Consider the following 22,307-nt stretch of genomic DNA (forward strand, 5'->3'; position numbering starts at 1 on the left):
TCACTCGGTTAAGTGGTATGTTTCAGTTCTACAACCTCTATATGATCCAACTACCACAAAAGTTATTACATGTTCACAGCATAAAGCACATTGTAAGCCCTTGTTCTCTGAATGTAAAATAATGACTGTTATAAATCTGTATATATACCAAGTGTTAACATATACAAAAAAAAAGAATCTACATGAAGTAAAACATAGAAATAATATTGATGGTCACACTACAAGAAATAATAATTCCATACTTATGTCATACCATAGGTTACCAAAGTCAATCAATAGCTATGAGCTACTGGACTTCAAACTATTTACTTAGCTTCCGCAGGTGGTACAAAATCTTCCAGAGTGTGAATTTAGGAAAACATTAAATAAATGACCCCCTTCTATGAATTAAAAGAATGTTTTGACTGTAACATGGAATTGTAAGCTAAAGACTGACATGGCCAAACAGTTCTATTTGTTAATTTAATGATTACATTATGTATATAAGAAAATTGTCTATTGCTGTAAAGGCCTAATAATGATAAAATTATCTTATTTTATCTTGTCTTTCAGGAAAATGGTAGCAAGGTGTGTTTAGTGTCATGGCTAATTCCTCCCCAATACTTGTCAACATGCAGCTAGTGCTGCTCTTCTTGTGGCCTCATTAGCAAGACAACATTAAACACTAACAAACAGAAGTAATAATAGCAGATGTCAATCATTTTCTTGGACGCTGTTAAAAAACTTAGCATCACAACAGTCAGACTAAAGTAATTATTACATTTATTTCACACATAAACAAGAGCAAAGTTTGTGTGTTGTATACTGAATTTCATTTATCAACATCCGAGACAACAAGATCCAGATACTCTTCAAGAAACATGAAAAGAAAGTAGTCTCATTTTATATAAATGTCCTATAAGAGGCAAAAATGTGAAACCTATATTTATTTAGGAAATTACAATTATACTTCATTCTCACCTGAGTCTTATCTGCAAATTTAAAAAAAAGTAACATGCACCTGAGACAGGCAACACCTTAGTACCATTTTATGTCCAGTTCAGATCAGCTGATGAAAGCAACTCACCATGGCATGACTCAGTAAGAAATGAGATAGGCTTGTGAGCCATGACTCATGACCAGAAACACAATAGACTGTAATGCATTCATTTTTCTTTTCATTTTAGCATACCCTGATGAGGTCATTAGCACCCTTACGGAAATGGTATGAGTGAAATGGAATTAGACATTTAAAGCTGAATAAAACACAAAACAAAAAGTCTGCTTTTAAAATCACACTCATTCACCTATACAGTCACTTTATATTATATAGGAAGATAAACTGAAAATTATCTTTGTTTTCAAACTAGCAGAAGTCAAGTAGAGAATAAAAGAATAAATGGTAAACTAACAAATCAGAATAAGGTGGCTGACAGATCATTTGCAAAAGCCTGGATCAACCAGCCACCCTGAGAACACATTAAAATCTCCTTCTAATAAAACAGGAAGTACATTAAGCATTTCACAAAACCTTAAAGGTCATACCATACTTACATCATCGTCATTTTAAACAAAGAACAGGTCAGCTGGTAAACTAATCCTCCTTCAGAACTGAGGTCATTAATGCATACTAATATGTGGCACTCAACTTGGAGAAGCCAAATGATATACTGGTAGTGGGATATATTTCCATTACCAATATTTTGTGGGCAATGGGAGGGGAGGTGGTGATGTAAGTACCTGATCAGCAAACTTTGGGGGCAATGTACTGGATTGAATTTTAAACCTCTCCACAGTGTCACATTAACTGAGGACAGATCACACTCTTCATGGTGTCCACCTTTCAAACAAGTATGTCAAGCTTAGGAGCTCACATGACACTACTCAAAACAAATAGCTATTTATAGCAACAGTGCAAGAAACAAAAGAAAAATTTGGAGAATGAATTAAAGTGCAGGGAGAAGAAATAAAAAGTTGGGAGTTTGCTGATAACATTGCAATTCTGTCAGAGACAGCAAAGGACCTGGAAAAGCACTTGAATGGACTGGACTGTGCCTTGAAAGGAATCATCAACAAAAGCAAAACATATTCTCATTAAATCAGGTGATGCTGAGGAATTTGATTAAGAAATGGGACACTTAAAGTAATATATGGGATTTGTTATTAAGAAAGCAAAATAACTGATGATGACCAAAGTAATATAAAATGCAGACTGACTATGGCAAGAAAAGTGTTTCTGAAGAAGAGATGTTTGTTAATATAGAGTATAGATTTTAGTGTTAGCAAGTATTTTCTGAAAGTATTTGCATGAAGTGTACCCATATATGGAAGTGAAAAACTGACAATAAACAGTTTACACCAGAAGATTTTGAAATGTGGTGCTACAGAAGAATGCTGAAGATTAGATGTGTAGATCATGTAAGTAACTAGGAGGTGCTCAATAAAATTGGGGAGAGAACAGATTTGTGACATAGCCTGACTAGAAGAATGGACGATTTGATAGGACACATTCTGAGAATCTAGGGATTGCCAGTTTAGTATTGGAGGGAAGAGAGAGAGAGAGAGAGAGAGAGAGAGAGAGAGAGAGAGAGAGAGAGAGAGAGAGAGAGTGTGTGTGTGTGTGTGTGTGTGTGTGTGTGTGTGTGCGCGCGCGAGGGGTTAAAATTATAGAGAAAGACCAAGAAATGAGTACAGTAAGCAGATATTGTTTATCACCTGCAGTTGATCTTCTTCCAACCACAGCATACCTTTGCAGCTCAAAAGCATGGAAATTGCATGTAGGGTGTTACTACATTGTGATGCAGAATATTCTATAAATACTTTCTTGACTAATAATTCTTTTCTGTGAATTACCATAAGCCATGGTACCCAGCATAATGACATCTCTACCCTGACTTTCGTAAATGGATAAGAGAATTCTGGATATGTTTATCTGCAGGGTATATTTCCTGTTTGGACTGAAGGATGCAGAAGCAGCCAGTGTACAAGAGAAATTCCACAGCACAAATATGTCTCCAGCACTCTCACAATTAGGTCTACATGTATTTCTGCAACAAGCACAGTAAATTCATTTAGTAAATGTATATTGAGGAAATGCTCAGAGAAAAGCCAATGAGCAGCAAGGAGAGCCCATCAGCAACTACTGCTATGAACAATGTGATTAAAGTAAGTTGCAAATGGAGGATAGGGCTATTGCAAACACATGCTTATGAGCTAAATAATATTTATCTGCATATTTCATGAGTCATAACTGGTGTGTCTCACTATGATTGGTACAAATCAGTGTTAGGAGCTAACAAATAGATGTGATTTCAATTTTAAGTTGAAAATTGATTTTATTGTCTATTACATTCTTTACATCACTGGGTAAGAAGTCAGAAATTTTAATGGCTGTGTGTGCCACACTACTGCCAAGTAAGGGACTTGTAGGTCATTTCTACTTTCAGTATTATATTTATGAAGGTGGTTGTTGCTTTCTGATTTTGTTGAGAATGGACGCTGTTAGAGTGAAAATATACTGTGAGACAGTTGCCAGTATGCCCAACAGTTTAAAGAACTTTCTGGAAGAGATTCTAGAGTGGATGCCATATCTTATCCTTACATCTTTCTACACAACAAACACTTTCCTCCTGAAGTTGCTTCAGAATATGATGCCATTAGTTAATAGTAAATCAAATTGTAAAAGTAAATCAGTTTTGTGTCACTTTCAGTTCTAAACTCAGCTTTATCGGTAATGCAAAAGTTGCAGAGCTTAGACATTTATAAAATATCTTTAATATGTGAGTTGCATCTCAGAATGTACACTATTCTGTTTCATATACTGAATTACCCTTATTCATTATTTCTAATGGTGTCGTCATTCTTTGAGCACTACAGAATTCCATTTATTGTATTGGCCTGAAATTAGGACAGTCCATTTTCAGAGAACTGGTTGCTAATTTTTGGATTTTCTTTTTATTTTCAACTGTTGAAGTTTCTCCATCAGGCTTGATTATTATACTTGCATAAAGAAACCTATTTCTGCTTTGTGATGTAAGGTAGCATGTCATTTAAGTACAACTTAATGAGATAGAGACTAATAAATTAACCCTAAATGTAAAAAAAAACCAACAGTATTAGCTTCCACTTAAACAGAAAACTGAACAGTAGCAAGCTAAAAGTTAATGACGAGCACATAGAATGTGTACCATCAACAAAATTTTTAGGCATGCATGTCGACTCTCAACTAAATTGGACCAAGCACACTGCGGTACTTGGAAAGCGAATAGCTTCAGCATGCTATGCACTTAGGATTATAAATTCAGTGTGTAGTAGCCGGTGTACTAGAACTGCATATTTTGCGTATGTCCACTCTATAATTAGTTATGGCATAACCTTCTGGGGATCAACAGAGCAGAACAGACAAACAATATTTAAGTTGCAAAAACGGGCCGTACGAATCATAACAAAAAGTAGCAGTAGATCCCATTGCACAGAGTTATTTAAATCTTTGGGTATATTGACAGTTCCGTGTGAATACATTTTGCAGACAGTAATATACATAAAAAGACACATTGACCAGTTCCCGATAAACAGTTCCATACATGCACATGACACCAGACACAGACAACACTTACACCTCTATAGGAAAAACATATCAAAAACTCAAAATAGCATGTTATATAATGGAATTAAATTATACAATAAACTTCCACAAGGGATCAAAGACATAAGCAAAATAGATAACCTGAGGAAATCGCTAAAAAAATATCTCTAGGAAAAGTGCTTTTATACTGTCAATGATTACTTGAGATGATGTGAATGCATAGAAATATGTAAAAATTAGCAACTGTGTCATTAAGTGGTTTAAAAATGCATCTTGTTATAATATTCATGAATTCCTATTGAGACAATTATAAATTTGTGTACCTATTGTATATACTCATGTTGACAACATCCATACAATCCTGATTGTCTACTGATGGATAAATAAATAAATAAATAAATAAATAAAAATAAATAAATAAATAAAACTTGAAGGACAGATCCAATATTTAACTCTGTGGTATACCTGTAGTAATTATGCCCCATTCTGAAAAAAACCTCTCCCCCTCCTTTTAATGAAATGGAAGATGGGATGGAAAACAGTTAACAGCAAGATCTCTGTTATCGTATCATTCAGATTTCTATAGAATGCTGTAAACCGCATAAATGCTTTTGACAAGAAATTATATTTTGTCAGTATTTTGTTATTTCAATTTTTTAATAACTTGATTCATGAAATGAAAAGTGGCATGTTCTGTGGAAAGATCTTTTTCAAATCCCAACCGATACTTCTAAATATTTCATTTAGGAATAGGTGGGTTACTGTTCTTATGTGCACAAGCTTTCCCAGTACCTTCAATGAGGAGGTTAGCAGTGGGGCTTGTTGGCAATTATTAATATCTATCTTATAATGATGTATGGAAAGTTCTGGTTGTGAATAACAAATTTAGGAATAAAGTAGACGACTCATCTAAAGGCCATCTTTTGAGGTGTCTCCTTTATTCCTAAATAATTTGTTAATATCTATCTTACTACTTTTTTTGGAAAGTTTTGGGCCAATGGCATATTTCAGCCTGTCTGGAAATATAGCCTGTGCAAGATATATGGCATATGTGACATAATACATTGTTAACAAATGAAGAACAAGATAGTAGTAATTTACTTAAGATATTATGAACTCTGTAGGAGTTTTTCCTTTTGAGGGAGTAAATTACATGCTTAATTTATTTGGTAGAGCATGGAGTAAACATGAGTTGGCTGTATCTTTGTGGCATTTGACAATGCATGGACTTTATTGTTTTGTCCCTTAAACTGCCTATGTGTAACTTCTGAGTTACTTCCATGAATTGATTGTTAAATATGGTGGCTACCTGGTTGCCTTCATTTATTACTCAGGTGTTTTCTTCACTGCTGGATAATCTTTTCTATCTGTGATTATGTGTTCACCTACAAAATATGTTATATATTATTGTATAGCTTTTCTGTATACTTATGGTGGGAAAAATCAATAGAACTCAGGTTGTACTAACAAGGGAAGCAACCCATCGCAGCCCCCTCAGATTTAGCTGTAAGTTGGCCCATTGGATATGCTTCAAATGGCTCTGAGCACTATGGGTCTTAACATCTGTGGTCATCAGTCCCCTAGAACTTAGAACTACTTAAACCTAACTAACCTAAGGACATCACACACATCCATGCCTGAGGCAGGATTCGAACCGTAGTGGTCACGCAGTTCCAGACTGAAGCACCTAGAACCGCTCATTGGATAGACCATCAAAAACTGAATATGGATCAAATATGAAAACCGGAAGAAAGTGTAATGAACTGAAGAGAAATAAAATAAAAACAGTGAATGTTACAAATTTAACATGTGCAATATTGAGTGTCATTAACGAGGCTTGGTTCATAGTCATGTGGTCACAGTGTTAGACTGTGAAGGGGGGAGATCTGTATTCAGATCTCCCTTGTGTCCAACTTTTTTATATGATAATATATTCTTACCAAATGACTCATATTCTGTGATGAATAGTGTGAGCAGGTGAGATGAAGCATAGACCTCTCACAGAAATGAAAACAACAAATAAACAGGTGTGAACTATGTTACAGTGGTGGAAAAACTTCTAAAACGGAACGCAAGAGCCATAACATGTGGTACCTGTGTAGAAGAAATAGGAGTTACATATGTCTGAAAGTCCCTTTACTACATGCCACTGTTGTAAACAGACATTCACCATGACAAATACACAAATTTGAATACAGCAAACAGACACGCCAATGACCAGATGGACAGTTCGTAATTCTGTGAAAAAAAAAGTTGGGCACAAGGGAGATTTGAACCTGGATCTAACCAAACACAGCCTAGCACCATGACCACATGACCACGGTCTGAGTCTCGTCAATGTTGCACAATATTGCACATATTAAATTTGTAATGTTCACTGTTTCTATTTTTCATCTTTTTTCCCACAGTTCAGTACACCTTCTTCCTGCCTTCATGTTTGATCTGTGTTCAATTTTAGATGTGCTATACAATAAACCAACTTACCACTAAATCTGAGGGGGTTGTGATGGGAGTTTTGCTTGTAAGTAACATATTCAGTCTGCCTTTTTTATCTGAACCTTCCATAAATTTAATATTGGACACAGTGTGCTACGTCTTACTGACTGTGTAGGAACAAAGCATAGCAGATGATGGCTCACCATTGGCATTACACGAACGAGAGTGACATCTACTCTCCCATAAACTAATCATCATAAATCATAAGTGACTTTAATCAAATTATATCTGCAATATAAAACTGCATAGAAGGTAAAGTTTAAAACATATCCAGGATTGCAGCGCCTCCTGGGTCAGTCCATAGCTTGCTATTTCTTTCTGAAGAAAAAAGTTTTCTGAATTATGTGTGGAGTTTCCCTGAGAACATATTTTCTTAATCTTTTTAAGAAACTTGGGATACTTACCACTATTTAACATTATATTTATCTGATTAACAATTTCTTGGCTGACAATCCTGTGTGCTATGAAACCAATGAAATTAACCATGTTCACAGAACAAAAAGAAAAGCTGACAGACAATGTGATTTGAAAAACCTAAAATGGTTACAGAAAGGTGTACAGAATTTCAGAATTAAAATATTTAATTCATTGTCAAATAACATCCAATGTCTACATAGTAATAATGCTTTATTTAAAAATACAATAAAATGTATTTACTTGTTAAACTTTTTATTCACTAGATAGATTTTTAACAGAGATATATAAAATTCTTATGCACATGTTTTTATTGTTTGTCGGCTATGTATTGTTGTGCGACATATGCAAATCCTTGAATGAAGCCTTTTTTCACTTTTTTTTCTGTTTCTGTTTCTTTCATTTCACTTGCTTTCAGTTTACTTTCTGGAAATAATGATCAATTTCTTTCTTCCAGAATGAGAATTTCACTCTGCAGCGGAGTGTGCACTGATATGAAACTTCCTGGCATGGCAGATTAAAACTGTGTGCCGGACCGAGACTCGAACTGAGGACTTTTGCCTTTTGCAAGCAAGTACTCTACCATCTGAGCTACCCAAGCATGACTCTCACTCTGTCCTCACAGCTTTACTTCTGCCATTACCTCGTCTCCTACTTTCCAAACTTCACAGAAGCTATTCTGAGTTCAAGGCTCGATCCAGCCCATAGTTTTAATCTGCCAGGAAGTTTCTATTTCTTTCTTTCCCAATTTTCATTTGCTTATTTTCTCATTTTTTCATTTTCAAAATATTGTTATTGTCAAATGAGTTTTGTCATGCAGACTTTAATAAAATATAAACTCATTTCAGAGCCCCATTATGTGTGATAATGGTTTCCTCGATCAGAATGTATTTGCTCTCTTCCTCTAGTGAACAAACTTTGTTCATAGGATCTACATCACTTAGCTGCTCAAATTCCATTACACAGATATCAGTATTTAAAATTCCACAGATGTTTTCATCAGGTAGCTGTTTACAACCAGAAATTTGGATTCTAAATGAAAGTATTTGTTCTAATTACGACAAAACACTTTATAATGCATTTTTCAGATTTTCAAAAAACAGTGAAATATGCATAGATATACTGCAGCAAGATAATCAGAAGCTTGTTGTTCTGCAAATTCTAACAGCTTTTGACCATACCAGTTTTATGTTTTGGGGTTTCAAAACATGAAAAACTGACTAATTTCCCAAAAAACTATCAAAGCTATAGAGTTGCCCCAGCATAATTTTAAAGTTTGGTATGCAACATAGCACTATTGTGAGATTAATTTAACATTGCAAAAATCGAGAGATTTGAGGTTTTCAAGTCCTTAAAAACATCCCTTTTACTTTTTCTCAGAGAAATATGTGTGTTTCTTACCTATCTCTTTTTGCCTTTGATAAAATCTGAGGATGGAGAAAGAATGGACTGCAAAGGAAGTTAATTTATAAATACAGTTCTGAAGGTCAGTCCTACCATCAGCCAAGCCATACTGCCTCATTTTTTTGCATTCTGTAATCAGGATAATATTTAACTGAAACATTTTAACCATATCTTCATGTAAAACACACACACACACACACACACACACACACACACACACAAATATGCAAAATTATGATGCACCGGAAAGAAATCATCTGAATGGGATGCAGATTGGTAGATGTGATGTAGGGATGTACAGATAAACAAATGATTACAATTTCGGAAAAACTGGATGATTTATTTAAGAGGAAGAGCCCCATAAATTGAGAAAGTAAATAATGTGTTGGTCAACCTCTGGCTCTTATGCAGGCAGTTATTCAACGTGGCATTGATTGAAAAAGTTGTTGGGTGTCCTCCCGAGGGATACTATGCCAGATTTTGTCGAATTGATGTGTTAAACTGTCAAAATCCTGAGACGATTGGTGGGCAGTGCCCATAATGCTCCAAATGTTCCCAACTGGGAAGAGATCTGCCAACCTTGCTGCCCACAGTAAGGTTTGGCAAGCATGAAGACAAATAGAAACTCTTGCCTTGTGCGAGTGGGCATTATCTTGCTGAAATGTAAGCCCAGGATGGTTTGCCATTAATGGCAACAAGACAGGTGGTAGAATATCATTAATATATTGTTGTGCTATAAGGGTGTCATGAATGGCAACCAAAAGGGTGCTGCTATGAAAAGAAATTGCTCTTGGTTGTTGGGTTGTATGGCAGGCAATAGGTTGATATTCCACCAATGTCTGGGGCATCCCCAGACATGTCTTTGCTGGTAATCAGGGCCCAATTCAAAGCAGGACTCATCACCAAAGACAATTCTACTCCAGTCAATGAGATTCCAGCCAATGACATGTTTGGAGATGCCCTGGACAGTTGTGGGATACCAACTTGAATGTCACCTGGCATACAGCCCAACAACCAGGAGCCACAGGCTGGGGTACCATTTCATTTCATAGCAGGGCCCCTTCGATTGTCATCCACGGCACCCTCAAATCCTGGGTTTACATTTCAGCAAGATAATACCCACCCATAAATAGTGAGAGTTTCTACAGTTTGTTTCCGTGCTTGCTATACCCCACATTTGCCACCACAGTCGCTGGATCTCTCACGAAATTGAGAACTTTTGAAGTATTATGTTCAGGGACCCCAATCAGCTTGGGATTTTGATGATCTAACATACCAATTGTGTAGAATTTGACACACTACCTCTCAAGAGGACATCCTACAACTCCACCATTCAATGCCAAGCTGAATAACTGCTTGCGTAAGGACAAAACATTACTTATATGCTCAATTTGTGAAGCTCTTTCTCTTGAATAAACCATCCAATTTTTCTCAAATATTAAACATTCTTTTGTCTGTACATGTACAGCACATCTACTGATTTCTATACCATCTGGATAATTCCGTTACTGTGCAACATTTTCTTTTTTGTCTTAGAGTGTATATATAAAATTTCGACACCTGTCATCACAAACAAGACTGACTGCGAATGTGATGCAGACTGGCTCTGTTTTACAACAACATTTGGCAAAAGTGCCTGTAGGGGAAGTGAGCACTGTCAAAAGAGATGTTGCTGAACCAAGTTTATGAAGTCCATTTGAAAATAAAATCCTGACACAAAGGCAGTTGAATGATTTTGCACAAGAAACCATTCCTGGCATCCACTTTGGATTATGTACAATGGAGGAATACCCACAAAATGAAATAAGGTTACTGTTCCAGTTCATTAATTTAAAAATCATACAAGGCACTCAAACTATCTTCTCTCATTCCAGTGTTTGAATTTCAAGCTATCAGTAAACCACACTTCTTGAACGGTAAACTAAATATGCAAGCCATTTATAAGCATCATATTTCCTCATAAGATATGTGGGTCATTGAAGCTGGATTAACCGATAGAGCAAGTTCTCAAACCAAAGTTTATGGCACACTACACACTTTCCTGAAAAGAACCATCAATCAAAGAAATTCAAGGTTAGTGTACTTTGTTAAAAGGGACATGCTACTTAATTTTTTATTCTTGTAGAAACACTGAAATCTTAGACGTGCTAGCCGATTGTACTGAAAGTAAGGTTACACCTGTGATCCCTACAGGAAAAATCCATGCACAAGGGGGATGGTGGAGGGGGGGGGGGGGCACTGCTCTGTGGAGCTTCTTTATTTTATTTATTTTTATTCTGTGTGTCTGAAAAAGATTGCTTAGACTCTTCTAACAAAAATTAACATGATATCATTACAGTCATTCTTATGCAGTTGTTTCTACCTTTGTTAACATTCTATTAATTAAATGTATTTTGAGGTTAATACTACAGAACTAATAAACATGAAATTCAATTTTTAGTAATACTTCAGCTTGGTTTTTTAACTGTTTGTAATTAAAATCTCTAAATTCTTCTACATTATTCCTCTACTACACAGTGCAAACTATTGTTTGTAAACACATGTTAATATCTGATACTATGAGCTCCAAACCTTTGGTTTATTTGACATGAACTGTCCCTCCTATAATTAAATATATTTACAATAATTGTTGGCCTCTTTAGCAACCAGTGCAGCAGTCACTTCCAGCACTGGGTTAGGGCTGATCTGTTTCTCACCGACCTTAATAATGTCACATTTATGGAGACCCCAAATCAACAAATAGGATAGAAGCAGGAAGACAACCCTTTGGGTAAAGTCCCAATAAATCAGTTCATAGGAGGTCACATGAATTGCAGATACAATAAGTTGTGTACTTGATATCTACAACCATTTACTGTCTCATCTATATGACACTAAAATTGTTTAAGCTTTACAGCCCACTGATATCAACCTTAGTATTGCTATAGAGGAAGCATTAACAGACATTGAGAATAATAACATGTACCTCACATTTATGACTTTCTGGGTGTGTGTGTGTGTGTGTGTGTGTGTGTGTGTGTGTGTGTGTGTGTGTGTGTGTGTGTGCACGCGCGCGTGTAAAACATACAATTAAAATCTTCTCTGATGTTCTGCCAAATTGTACAATTGGTTATGCATAAATTTTCAGCAGCAACAATTGGTGTCACGTCCAGGATTAATGGGCTAGTCCTCTGTGGTGACCTATTATGGTTTTATTAACATACGTACTCATGGGTGGCAGAAGAAATGATGGAAGAATGGAGCTGAGCACTGGAAAGTCAGTTGTTGCTATGTCATCACTGGATTCACATTGTGCTTTATTGTACCCTCAGTATGCCAGTACAGGTTCAACCCTCTTGGTAAGTTGGAATTTGTTGTCTTTGTTTATCAGGCTCTGGTCAATTCAAATTCTACCACTTCTTTAGGCAAACTACTACTTTGTGAAAACCCAAGAGGAATATAAAACACAGTTAAAAGCGAAGTTTTCCAGATAGTGTGTTAATTTGTTGGATTCTGTAGCCATGATAGTTAGCCTTCCTTGTGTAATAGTCAAATTACTGTTTTTGAAATTTTTATTATGCAGCAGCCAACTAGCAAGTTATGTGGTCACCTGATGATACTGCTGATCATGTACTGACACAGTGTCTGAAAATGTTTCTCTTTAAGTGTTCAGACTTCTTAGCAAGCAGTTCCCGACCTCTGCTAGTGACCATAGATATGCTCAGGCATTGGTTATTTTTCTTGTGTGTACTATCACTACTTCTGTATCACTTTTTCTCCTGGCTGATTCTCCTTAGTGAGAATAGCATACAGGGTTGTATGTACCTTTAAGGTATTTTACTCTACTTCTCTTACGGAACATATACCACATTTTATTAAAGACCAACTCTCAATAGAGACTAGGTGTCCAACTCATTATGCTTCCTGCAATTACATACCCACATCATTCAGGTATTCTGACCAGAAGTGCTGTGTTACAGTATTAGTTGCAGTGTTTATTGAGTACAACTTCCATCCTGAAAGAAAACCACCTCATAATCTGTTATTCTGGCACTTGTATCCAGTTGTTGGGTTTTGTGTAAATGCATGGAGGCTTTTGTGGTAATATTTTGCTGTTAAGGTTTTCATCACAATTATTTCATAAAAAAAATTCACAGATTGCTGCATATCTTAAGGCAGTTAATCATTCCCAAACTGGGCAAAAACTTAACTAATAAATATGTAAAGTATCATAACTAGACAAAATTAAGGAAAAAAAAGTTATCACCTTCATTTAAGAACAGTAACACACATTATAATATTCATCCTGTCAGAGGTTGGTACATATAAAGTTGTATTATTTCAACAATAATTTATAAAAGTAACTACAAAGTATTAATGATACATATATTGTTCTTTAAAACTTACTTTAACCCAGTTACTAAGTGGTGTATCAATAAATCCATGAATTATCATTTTTGTAGGTTTCTTTGGATCAAAATTTGACTTGCGTATTGTGTAGTCATTTTGAACCCTCAAAACTTGTCCCTGAAAATGTGAAAACAGAATTCTAAACAATATAATCACTGCCTGCGAAAATAACTGATTAGAACAACTAAAAATGCATTATAGCTTCATTCAGGTTAGCTCTTTGTGTGTGAATCTGATTTGAAATAATGATATCAAACCAAAAGAAAAACGAAATAATTATATCAAACCAAAAGAGAAACATTTAGTTCTGGGATATACATGTTAGCATTTGTAAGAATTGAAGTAAAACTCTGTAAATTATATTATGTGTGAAGCATTAGAAAGGCCTGTAGTTCTGACAGCTGCATGACCAGTATCATATATTCCCATTTGATTTAGGGAGATAGAGCAAAATTTTTCTTCTAAGAACATGAACCATTCATGGTTCTTGCGATGAAAGCTTTGTTCATAGTTACATAAAAAAGCCAAATACATATTTATGAGGTGCTTGTTTTTGGGCACAGGGATCCTTCCCATCAAAAAAAGCCCTGGTTAACATGATACAACAGAGATTATCTCTTGTTGTCTTGAGATTTTAGACATTAATAACTCGGACACATCTTCGCATGAAATAACTTCCAGGCACTGAAAAATGTGTGTTGTGATGATAAGTGTAATCTTCTACAAACTTTCCCATTTTTTTGGGGTCTCTGTTTCCCATGAACACTTGGTAGAAAGAAATGAGAGAAACTTATATTATTACAATATGAGACACTTGATTATATTATATTACCTTAGCCGCCAGCGGAGATAAAATTTTCCCCCATAAATGAAGTAATCTGTGTTTTGCGCGTTTCCATATTTTAGCTATTTGTGTTTTCTAATAGACAAAAGTAGAGCAAGTGTCCAATGTTCACTTCAATTGGTGTGCAATAAAACTTTAAGTACATTTAGGCTGCCTGCTATGCTATGTCAAGTTACACTACTCAATTGCACATACTCAGTTAAGATTTGACCCTCCTCCTACTTGAAGTATGGGCTTATCATAATATTCCACATTTGAGCTGCTGCTGTTGCATTTATGTGTACCAAACAGTTACTTACTTCTTTGAGAAAGTAACTATTTGTCTGTCAACTCACAAATATTGAAGTTTGTATACATTACTTAACTTCACATAAAAATTGCATCACATGGCAAGTACACACACACCTCATTTCACTGCATACACAATTTTTTTTCTAGATAATTATGAGCAACAGTACTTGTCTTACCTCTGTAGGATTCTTGCGAGTGTATAAAATGAAGCGAGTGCCAATGACAGAGCGAGGAAGTGGAAATACATTGAAAGGTCGATATATGAGATGGTACCATTCACGTGTTACATTTAGACATCCAAGTTCATCATAACAGCGGGTTTCATTTTCAACTGGGGAAAAAAAACATTAAAGGCACATCATAAAAGAATATTGACTCAAATAAAAAAACTGGTGACAGAATTAACTGGCAGAGTTGCTTACAAACTATTAAACATCAGCTTTGTCCTGTAAACATTTGAGTGATTTTAACACAAAAAATATTATATTAACATAATTATTTAAGTAGGAACTTGACACAGACTAATTAGTGTTCACTGATTCAAGCACTACATTTAGTACTCATTGTCAGTAACAGCCTATTAGGTCCTTGCCGAAAAATCAAACATATTTCTAATGCCATATTGTAGCAGTTAAGCATCAAAAATCTAATTTGAACTTCATGTACTTACAATGGCACCAATGGTACTTTAATGAAAAATAAGAAGAAATGACAGCCAGTGCAAATCTAGGAACCTGCTTCATAGGTGGACACAATTGTGTTCAACATGCATTCTTTTTGAGTGCAACTGTGTAACATAAAAACAGCAAGTGACTTTGTAAAATATCAATAAATATGTACAGTTATAGAAGCATTTTTCATTTGTCCTTGAATTTCCTGCTTTTGAATTTATACAGAGTGTTCCAAACTAATGCATACACTCTTTGAAACTGAATCACTCTTTAATTAAAGTGGACAGAAATAACTTTTTTGGGGTGAGAATTCAGAAGACGGTGAAAACATAGCTATGTTTTCCATTAGATGAAGGTTTGGAAATAAACATGGCATTATCATTTCAAGAATGGAAGCGGGTACTAAAGTGTTATTGGAAAATAGACACTGTGAGATTTGACAACAATGAACAGCTGAATTTGCAATATCACCACCTTCACAGTTACCAACTACAAGAACCTGAGACAAGTCTGAAATTGATGGAATGGTATATGATGTGAAGAAGGGATACTGTAAAATATAGAAATGTTCGACAGACAATAAGAGTGTTGATGTAGTGACTCAGGCATGCATACAATCTCTGAAACAGTCTGTCAGGCAATGTTGTCATCAGACTGAGATAAGCAAAATCAGTGTTAACAGAATTTTGTGGACTCCTAGATGAAATGCTCAAATTCCAACACTTCTCCAAGCTCTGAATGAGGATAAACTCAAGAGGCAAACTGAATTTTGTGAGTTGTGCATCAACATGTGTGAAGAAGGTGAGTGCTCTGAATGAGGATGATCTCAAAGGGAAAACAGAATGTTGTGAGTCATGACTCAAATGGTTTGAAGAGGATCAATGTTTCCAAGATCTAAATTCCTTGATTGGATGAAGCAACCATTAAACTCAGTGGAACTATTAGCCACCATAAATGTGTGTACTGTGTTTAGGAAAATCCACCTGTTACTAAAAAAAGGCATGATAATCTACGAGGAGTAGCAGTCTAGTGTGGTCTGTCATCTTAACCCATTAGCGCCAGAATTAATTTTTTCATGATTTTTTTTAATTGCATTATTATGTTTGTAAAAGGCATAAATTACACAACAGAGTTGTTTTGACGGAAGTCATCACCGCCATTATCGAGATATTTGATGTTGCCATATGGCAACGCTACCCACTTTCACTACCTAAATTTATATGGATTACAACTTCAAGTAAAGTAAGTAGGTTATTGAAATTTCTTTATTACATATACAAGTTTTGTGTAAATTTATTATTAAGTCTTCATCATACACTTGATACAGTACAATTAATAAGCAAAAATCAAACCTTGAACTCAGCATTATTTTATATGAAGTGGAATAAAACAGTCAATACACAGTCCCACATTACACTTTGAACACATTGTTCTCACAATAGATTTACAGACCTTGTGTGCACACCTTTTCTTCTTCTTTTTTTCTGTGTGCTGGGTGAGATGGTCAATCTTATCAAACCTAATTGAATCTGATATGCGGCTGTCTGAACATGCCCTTGATGCAGATGGTCTCCTGGCTCCTTTTGGTAAAGCTTGGTGTCTTTGCAAGTACACTGTTGCTACTTCTCTCTTGAAATCAAGCTGACAAATACTTTGGTTTCTTGCTTTATTATACAAAATCCTACTGTTTTGTATGGTGACATCTAACTTCCATGTAAAGAGACACCAGTATCATTTCTTACTTCTTATTGCAATGTGATAGCATGCTAGATTCTGATCCATCTGATCAGTACCTCCGATATATGTATTATATCTGGCTACCAGTGTTGGTCTGGGAATCATTATATTTCGCTTTTTTAGTTGCAAGAATCTCTTGACTTGGCCAACTTCTTGTGCAATACATGAAGAAGAGATCATTGTGACAACTGAGTTGTCCAGCCACCGCACATACACAATCTTCATCTGTGTCTACATACGGATCTGGGGGCCCAACAAACACATCACCTTCAATATCGTCATTATAAAGAACCTCCAGCGCCTCAGCAAGCGAGAAACCTCTTCTAAATGAAAAAAGAGAAAATTCGCACTTTTACTGAGTACAAGCGCCTAGCGTTGCCATATGGCAACACCGACGTTCAAACAGCCTAAATGAACGCAATTTATTTCACACCAAGCAGTAACCTCCAAAGAAATATATATATATATATATATATATATATATATATATATATATATATATATATATATGTATATATATGAGTATTTAAAGCACAACCATGCTAAAAAACCAAATTATATATCGTACGTTACTGTGTAAAACATACTTACTCGAACTTATACTCCATTTTTCTTCGTCACTCAGCAACTAACGAGTTCCAACATTGCTTACGCCGCAGAATTTAAATGTATTTTTAAAACTATTGCATTGTAGTGATCTTTACAGTCTTGCAGAATGGAATCCAGTGCTGTCAACACTCTCCCTTTGTTGATGTTGTGGAATCAAAGATTTTTAAAAAGTGTTAACAAACGTTGCCATATGGCAATGCACGGGGTAATGGGTTAAGGGTTCGTTGTGCCATACATCTTTGTGGACTGCTACAGGTGACTTACCTACAAATGTTGCAGACAGTAACTCCATGTCTTAATAACATCTTTGACAATGAAGATTATTATTTTCATTAGAATGGAGCACCACATCACTTTCACATGTGAGGTAATTTCTCAGTAACACGTTTCCTTTGAGAAAGGATTAAGAGGAAGTGCTGTGGAGTCACTAGCTTGCCAACTGATTTGATCTCTTTAGACTTCTATCTGTATGGTACTCAAGAACACAGTGTATACAGAAAAGCAACAAACACTGGGTGATCTAAAAGAGCAAACTGGGCAATCCAGCAATGTTATGTTGACAATTCATTGTGGTGGAAGGTGGCCATTTTGAGCATACTCCACCATAAGTTATCCCTAAATGTATAAGACACTAAAAACTTTTGAATTCTATCTGTTTTAATTAAAGAGACAGGTAATTTCAAAGAGTGTATACACATTATTTTGAGATACCTTATAGATAAATTCCTCTCTATAACTATTTTTCCTTTATAAAACAAGAATGTAAACCCATAAAATAATTAAGAACAAAACGGACATATGACAAGCTGCCAATTCAAAATATATATATAACACACTGAGGTGACAAAGTAATAGGATACCTCCTAATATTGTTTTGGGCCTCCTTTTGCCCAGCATAGTGCAGCAACTCTATGAGGCATGGAGTCAACAGGCTTTTGAAATCTCCTACAGCCATGCTGCATCTATACCCATCCATAATTGTGAAAGTGTTGCTGGTGCAGGATTTTGTGCACAAACTGACCTCTCAGTTATATCCCAATGATGTTCAATGGGATTTATATCAGGTGACCTAGGTGGCCAAATCATTTTCTCTAATTGTCCAGAATGCTCTTCAAACCAGTTGCAAACAACTGTGGCCTAGTGACATGGCACACTGTCATCCATAAAAAATTCCATCATTGTTTGAGAACAAAGAGTCCATGAGTGGCTACAAATGGTCTTCAGGTAGCCAAACATAACCATTTCCAGTCAATGATCAGTTCAGTTGGACCAGAGAACCCAGTCCATTCCATGTAAACACAGTCCACACCATTACAAAGCCACCACCAGCTTGCACAGAGCCTTCTTGACAACTTGGATCCATGGCTTCGTGGGATCTGTGCCACACCTGAAACCTACCGCCAACTCCTACAAAGTGAAATCTGGATTCATCTGACCAGGCCACAGCTTTCCCGTCATCTAGGGTCCAACTGATATAGTCACGAGCCCAGGAGAGGTGCTGTCATGCTGTTAGCAAAGGCATTAGCATTGGTCGTCTGCTCCATAGCCCATTAATGCCAAATTTCACCATACTGTCCTAATGTAAATGTTCGTGGTATGTCCCACATCGATTTCTGTGGTTACTTCACACAGTGTTACTTATCTATTAGCACTGACAAATCTGCACAAATGCTACAGCTATCAGCCATTAAGTGAAGGCCGTCAGGCACTGCGTCGTCTGTGGTGAGCTGTAATGCCTGAAATTTGATATTTTCAGCACACTCTTGACACTGTGGATCTCAAACTACTGAATTCTCTAATGATTTCTAAAATGAAGTGTTCCGTGCACTTAGCTCCAACTACCATTCTGCATTCAGAGTCTGTTAACTCCTATTGCATGGCCATAATCGAGTCAGTACCTTGACTTATGAATCACTTGAGTACAAATGACAGCTCCACCAATCTACTGCCCTTTTATGCCTTGAATACATGCTATTACTGCCATCTGTATATGTGGGTATCACTATCCCCTTATTTTTGTGACCTCAGATTACACTGTCCAGTCACATTAATGTGACCACTCCCTATGTTCAGTGTCAACATGCGGTAAACACTCCCAGGTAGGAAGTGGCAACATTAGCAGTGGAGGGTACATAAAGCATGTCGTGGGGATAAGGAAACCAGTGCAGCCAGTGTCATAATGCAGAAACCATGCAGTTTAGCTGACATGCAAAAGGTCATGATCATGGGCTTTTGGGCCAAGGATGGAACCATTTCCGAAACGGCTACGTTTGTAAACTTTTGTTGGGCCGCCATTGTTAAAGTATACCATGCATGGCAAACAGGCGCAATCCAAAACCCGTGCTGACTGCTGTTCATCAGTGACGAAGGTTGGAATTTGCATGCCAGTACCCCAACTGGATATCCACCAAGTGATGACAGGGGTCTTTTCAGATGAATCATATTTTATGCTCTACTAGGTAGATGGCATTGGTTTGCAGAGTGTGAAATGTCTGACAGCAAACACGCTGCAATCAGAAGGAAGCATTCTTGTCAGGAGAATGTTTTCATGGCATTCTCTGACTGATCTCTTCATTCTGGATGGCACAATGGATCAACACAAACATGAATCTATCTTTGGTGACCATGGACATGGTCCAGTACATGCAGTTTTTTTTCCCCTTTGTACGATGGCATCTACGAGTAGGACACTGTAACTTGTCACACAGCTTTAAGTGGGCATGTGTGCTTCAAAGAGCAATAGGATGAGTTCACCATACTCCTCTGGCTACCAAACTCCCCTGATTTAAACCCAGCCGAGAATCTGTGGGATCACCTTGATCACGCTGTAAGCACTATGGATCCTCAACCTAGAAACACAACACAGATGGCCACAGCAATGGAGTTGGCATGACTCCACATCTCTGTTGGTATCTTCCAGAACCTCACTGACACTCTTCCTCCATGTCTCATGCTGCAAAATGTGGTTATTCAGGTTTTTGCCGTGTGGTGACATTAATGGGACTGAACAGTGTATAAACAAATGGCCAAGTACCAACAGGCCAACAGTTTTATTCTGCACAAAACCTACCTTCAAAAAATGTAATATTTTCACTAAAATGTGTGAAGCAGTGTTGCTTTAGACTTGCAAAGACTGTAGAAATTCAGGAATTCTGAAACAGATGTTTATACTTCCAAATCAGAGAAGGGGAAAAAAGTAAACAATATGGAAGATGCATAAAATTAATGCAGATATGAAGGCATCATTTAGAATTATGAACCAAAACAAATACGAAAATCATGTAATGGAGTGTAACAAATGAAACAAACATTTGCAGTGGAGAACTGTTAGTAACAAATCAGAAATCACTAAATAAGAAGCTGGTAATAATGGAGTGAAGCCGTCAGAGAGGAGAAATTCTAAAGTACTCAGAAGTATGAACTCACTAATGAACATAGACTTTACTCCTGCCAAGTATGCAATCTCATCTTACATCAATTACCTCTGTTGATGACTATATTATCCTTCTCTCTTACTTAGATGACTTGGACAAAATTTCTGGCTGGCGTGGTGAATGGCAGCTAGCTCCAAATGTAGAAAAATTTAGACTAATGTGGGTAAGTAGGAAAAACAATTCTACAGAGTTCAAATGCAGCATTTGTAGTGAACGCCTTGACCCAATACGGTCTTTTAAATATGTAAACATAATGTTGCAAAGTGATACGAAATGGAGGAGCATGTAAGGATGGTAGTGGGGAAGGTGAACAGTTGACTTCAGTTTATTGGCAGAATTTTATGAAAATGTGGTTCATCTGTGGAGGAGACCACATATCAAACACTAGTGCAACATATTCTTCAAAATGGCTTGAGCCTTTAACATCCTCATCAGGTTGGATTAAATGCAGGCACTGAAGCAATTCAGAGGCAGGGTGCTAGTAAGTTCAGCCAACATACAAGTATTACAGAGATGATTCAGGAACTCAAACAGGTATTCCTGGAGGGAAGGCTTTTCAAGGAACACTAGAGAAAACTTAGAGAAATGTCATTTGAAGCTGACACAGAACAATATTATTGGTGCCAATGTACATTTCACATAAGGACCAACAACATAAGATAAGATAAATTAGGGCCAATACAAAGGCATACAGACAGTCTTTTTTCTCTTGCTCTGTTTGTGAGTGGAACAGGAAAGGACATCACTAGTGGTACCTTGTTCCCTCCACTGTGCATCATACAGTGGCCTTCATAGTCTATATGTAGGTGTACTTGACCCCAGCCCACTCCTGTATTCCTCCCCACATTCCCTAACTGACATCACTGTACCAAAGTCTCCAGAATGTGGACCACATGTCTTGCAAACTAATGTTTTATTTTTACCATTTACTTTAGTTGCAGTGATTCATCCCACACTGGGTTGTTATGATTTATCTCTCCCTCTCAGTTTACACCTTCTTATATACCTTTCTTTTCCATTTAAGCCACTCACTGTCTTCTCTTTGAAGTCTGACCTCTATTCACTGAAACACAATACTGCACTCAACACCTCAAAAAATTATTCAAGATGTGCGAAGATGAAGCAGTTAAATCAAACTCATACTACATGATGATGGTACAGTGTTTGCAAACAAATATGTATTCGAGAGGTGTATCCCGTAAACATTTATAGAAAGCTTTTTTAACTTATGCCTACATCAAATTAATGGTGAAAAACTGAAATAATTAAGTAGAATGAAAGATGGATGATTATAGTTTGACTGAGACAATCAGTCAGTCATGATATTTTATCTGTGGCTGAGATGCAGTCACTGATGATCTAATAAATAAATTACACTTTACAATTTCTAACTTGGTCCAGATTTGTGACTGTAGTGTGTTACGTACATGTACATTACAACACGTAACTACCAT

At 36.4% G+C, this 22,307-nt stretch overlaps 1 protein-coding gene across 5 annotated transcripts in view; it reads right to left on the reverse strand.

The window, feature by feature from the left end:
- LOC126297752 (pancreatic triacylglycerol lipase-like) overlaps window positions 1–22,307 on the reverse strand; it is a 456,502-nt gene that overhangs the window by 102,816 nt on the left and 331,379 nt on the right. For all 5 annotated transcript variants that reach the window (XM_049988926.1, XM_049988923.1, XM_049988925.1 and 2 more), the window contains 2 exons: window positions 14,579–14,733; window positions 13,265–13,384 (listed from right to left, as the gene is read on the reverse strand). In XM_049988926.1, coding sequence (XP_049844883.1) covers window positions 13,265–13,384; window positions 14,579–14,733 — 275 coding nt within the window. The remainder of the gene's footprint in view (window positions 1–13,264; window positions 13,385–14,578; window positions 14,734–22,307) is intronic.

Source organism: Schistocerca gregaria, chromosome X (assembly GCF_023897955.1).
Source record: "Schistocerca gregaria isolate iqSchGreg1 chromosome X, iqSchGreg1.2, whole genome shotgun sequence".
Lineage (NCBI taxonomy): Eukaryota > Metazoa > Arthropoda > Insecta > Orthoptera > Acrididae > Schistocerca > Schistocerca gregaria.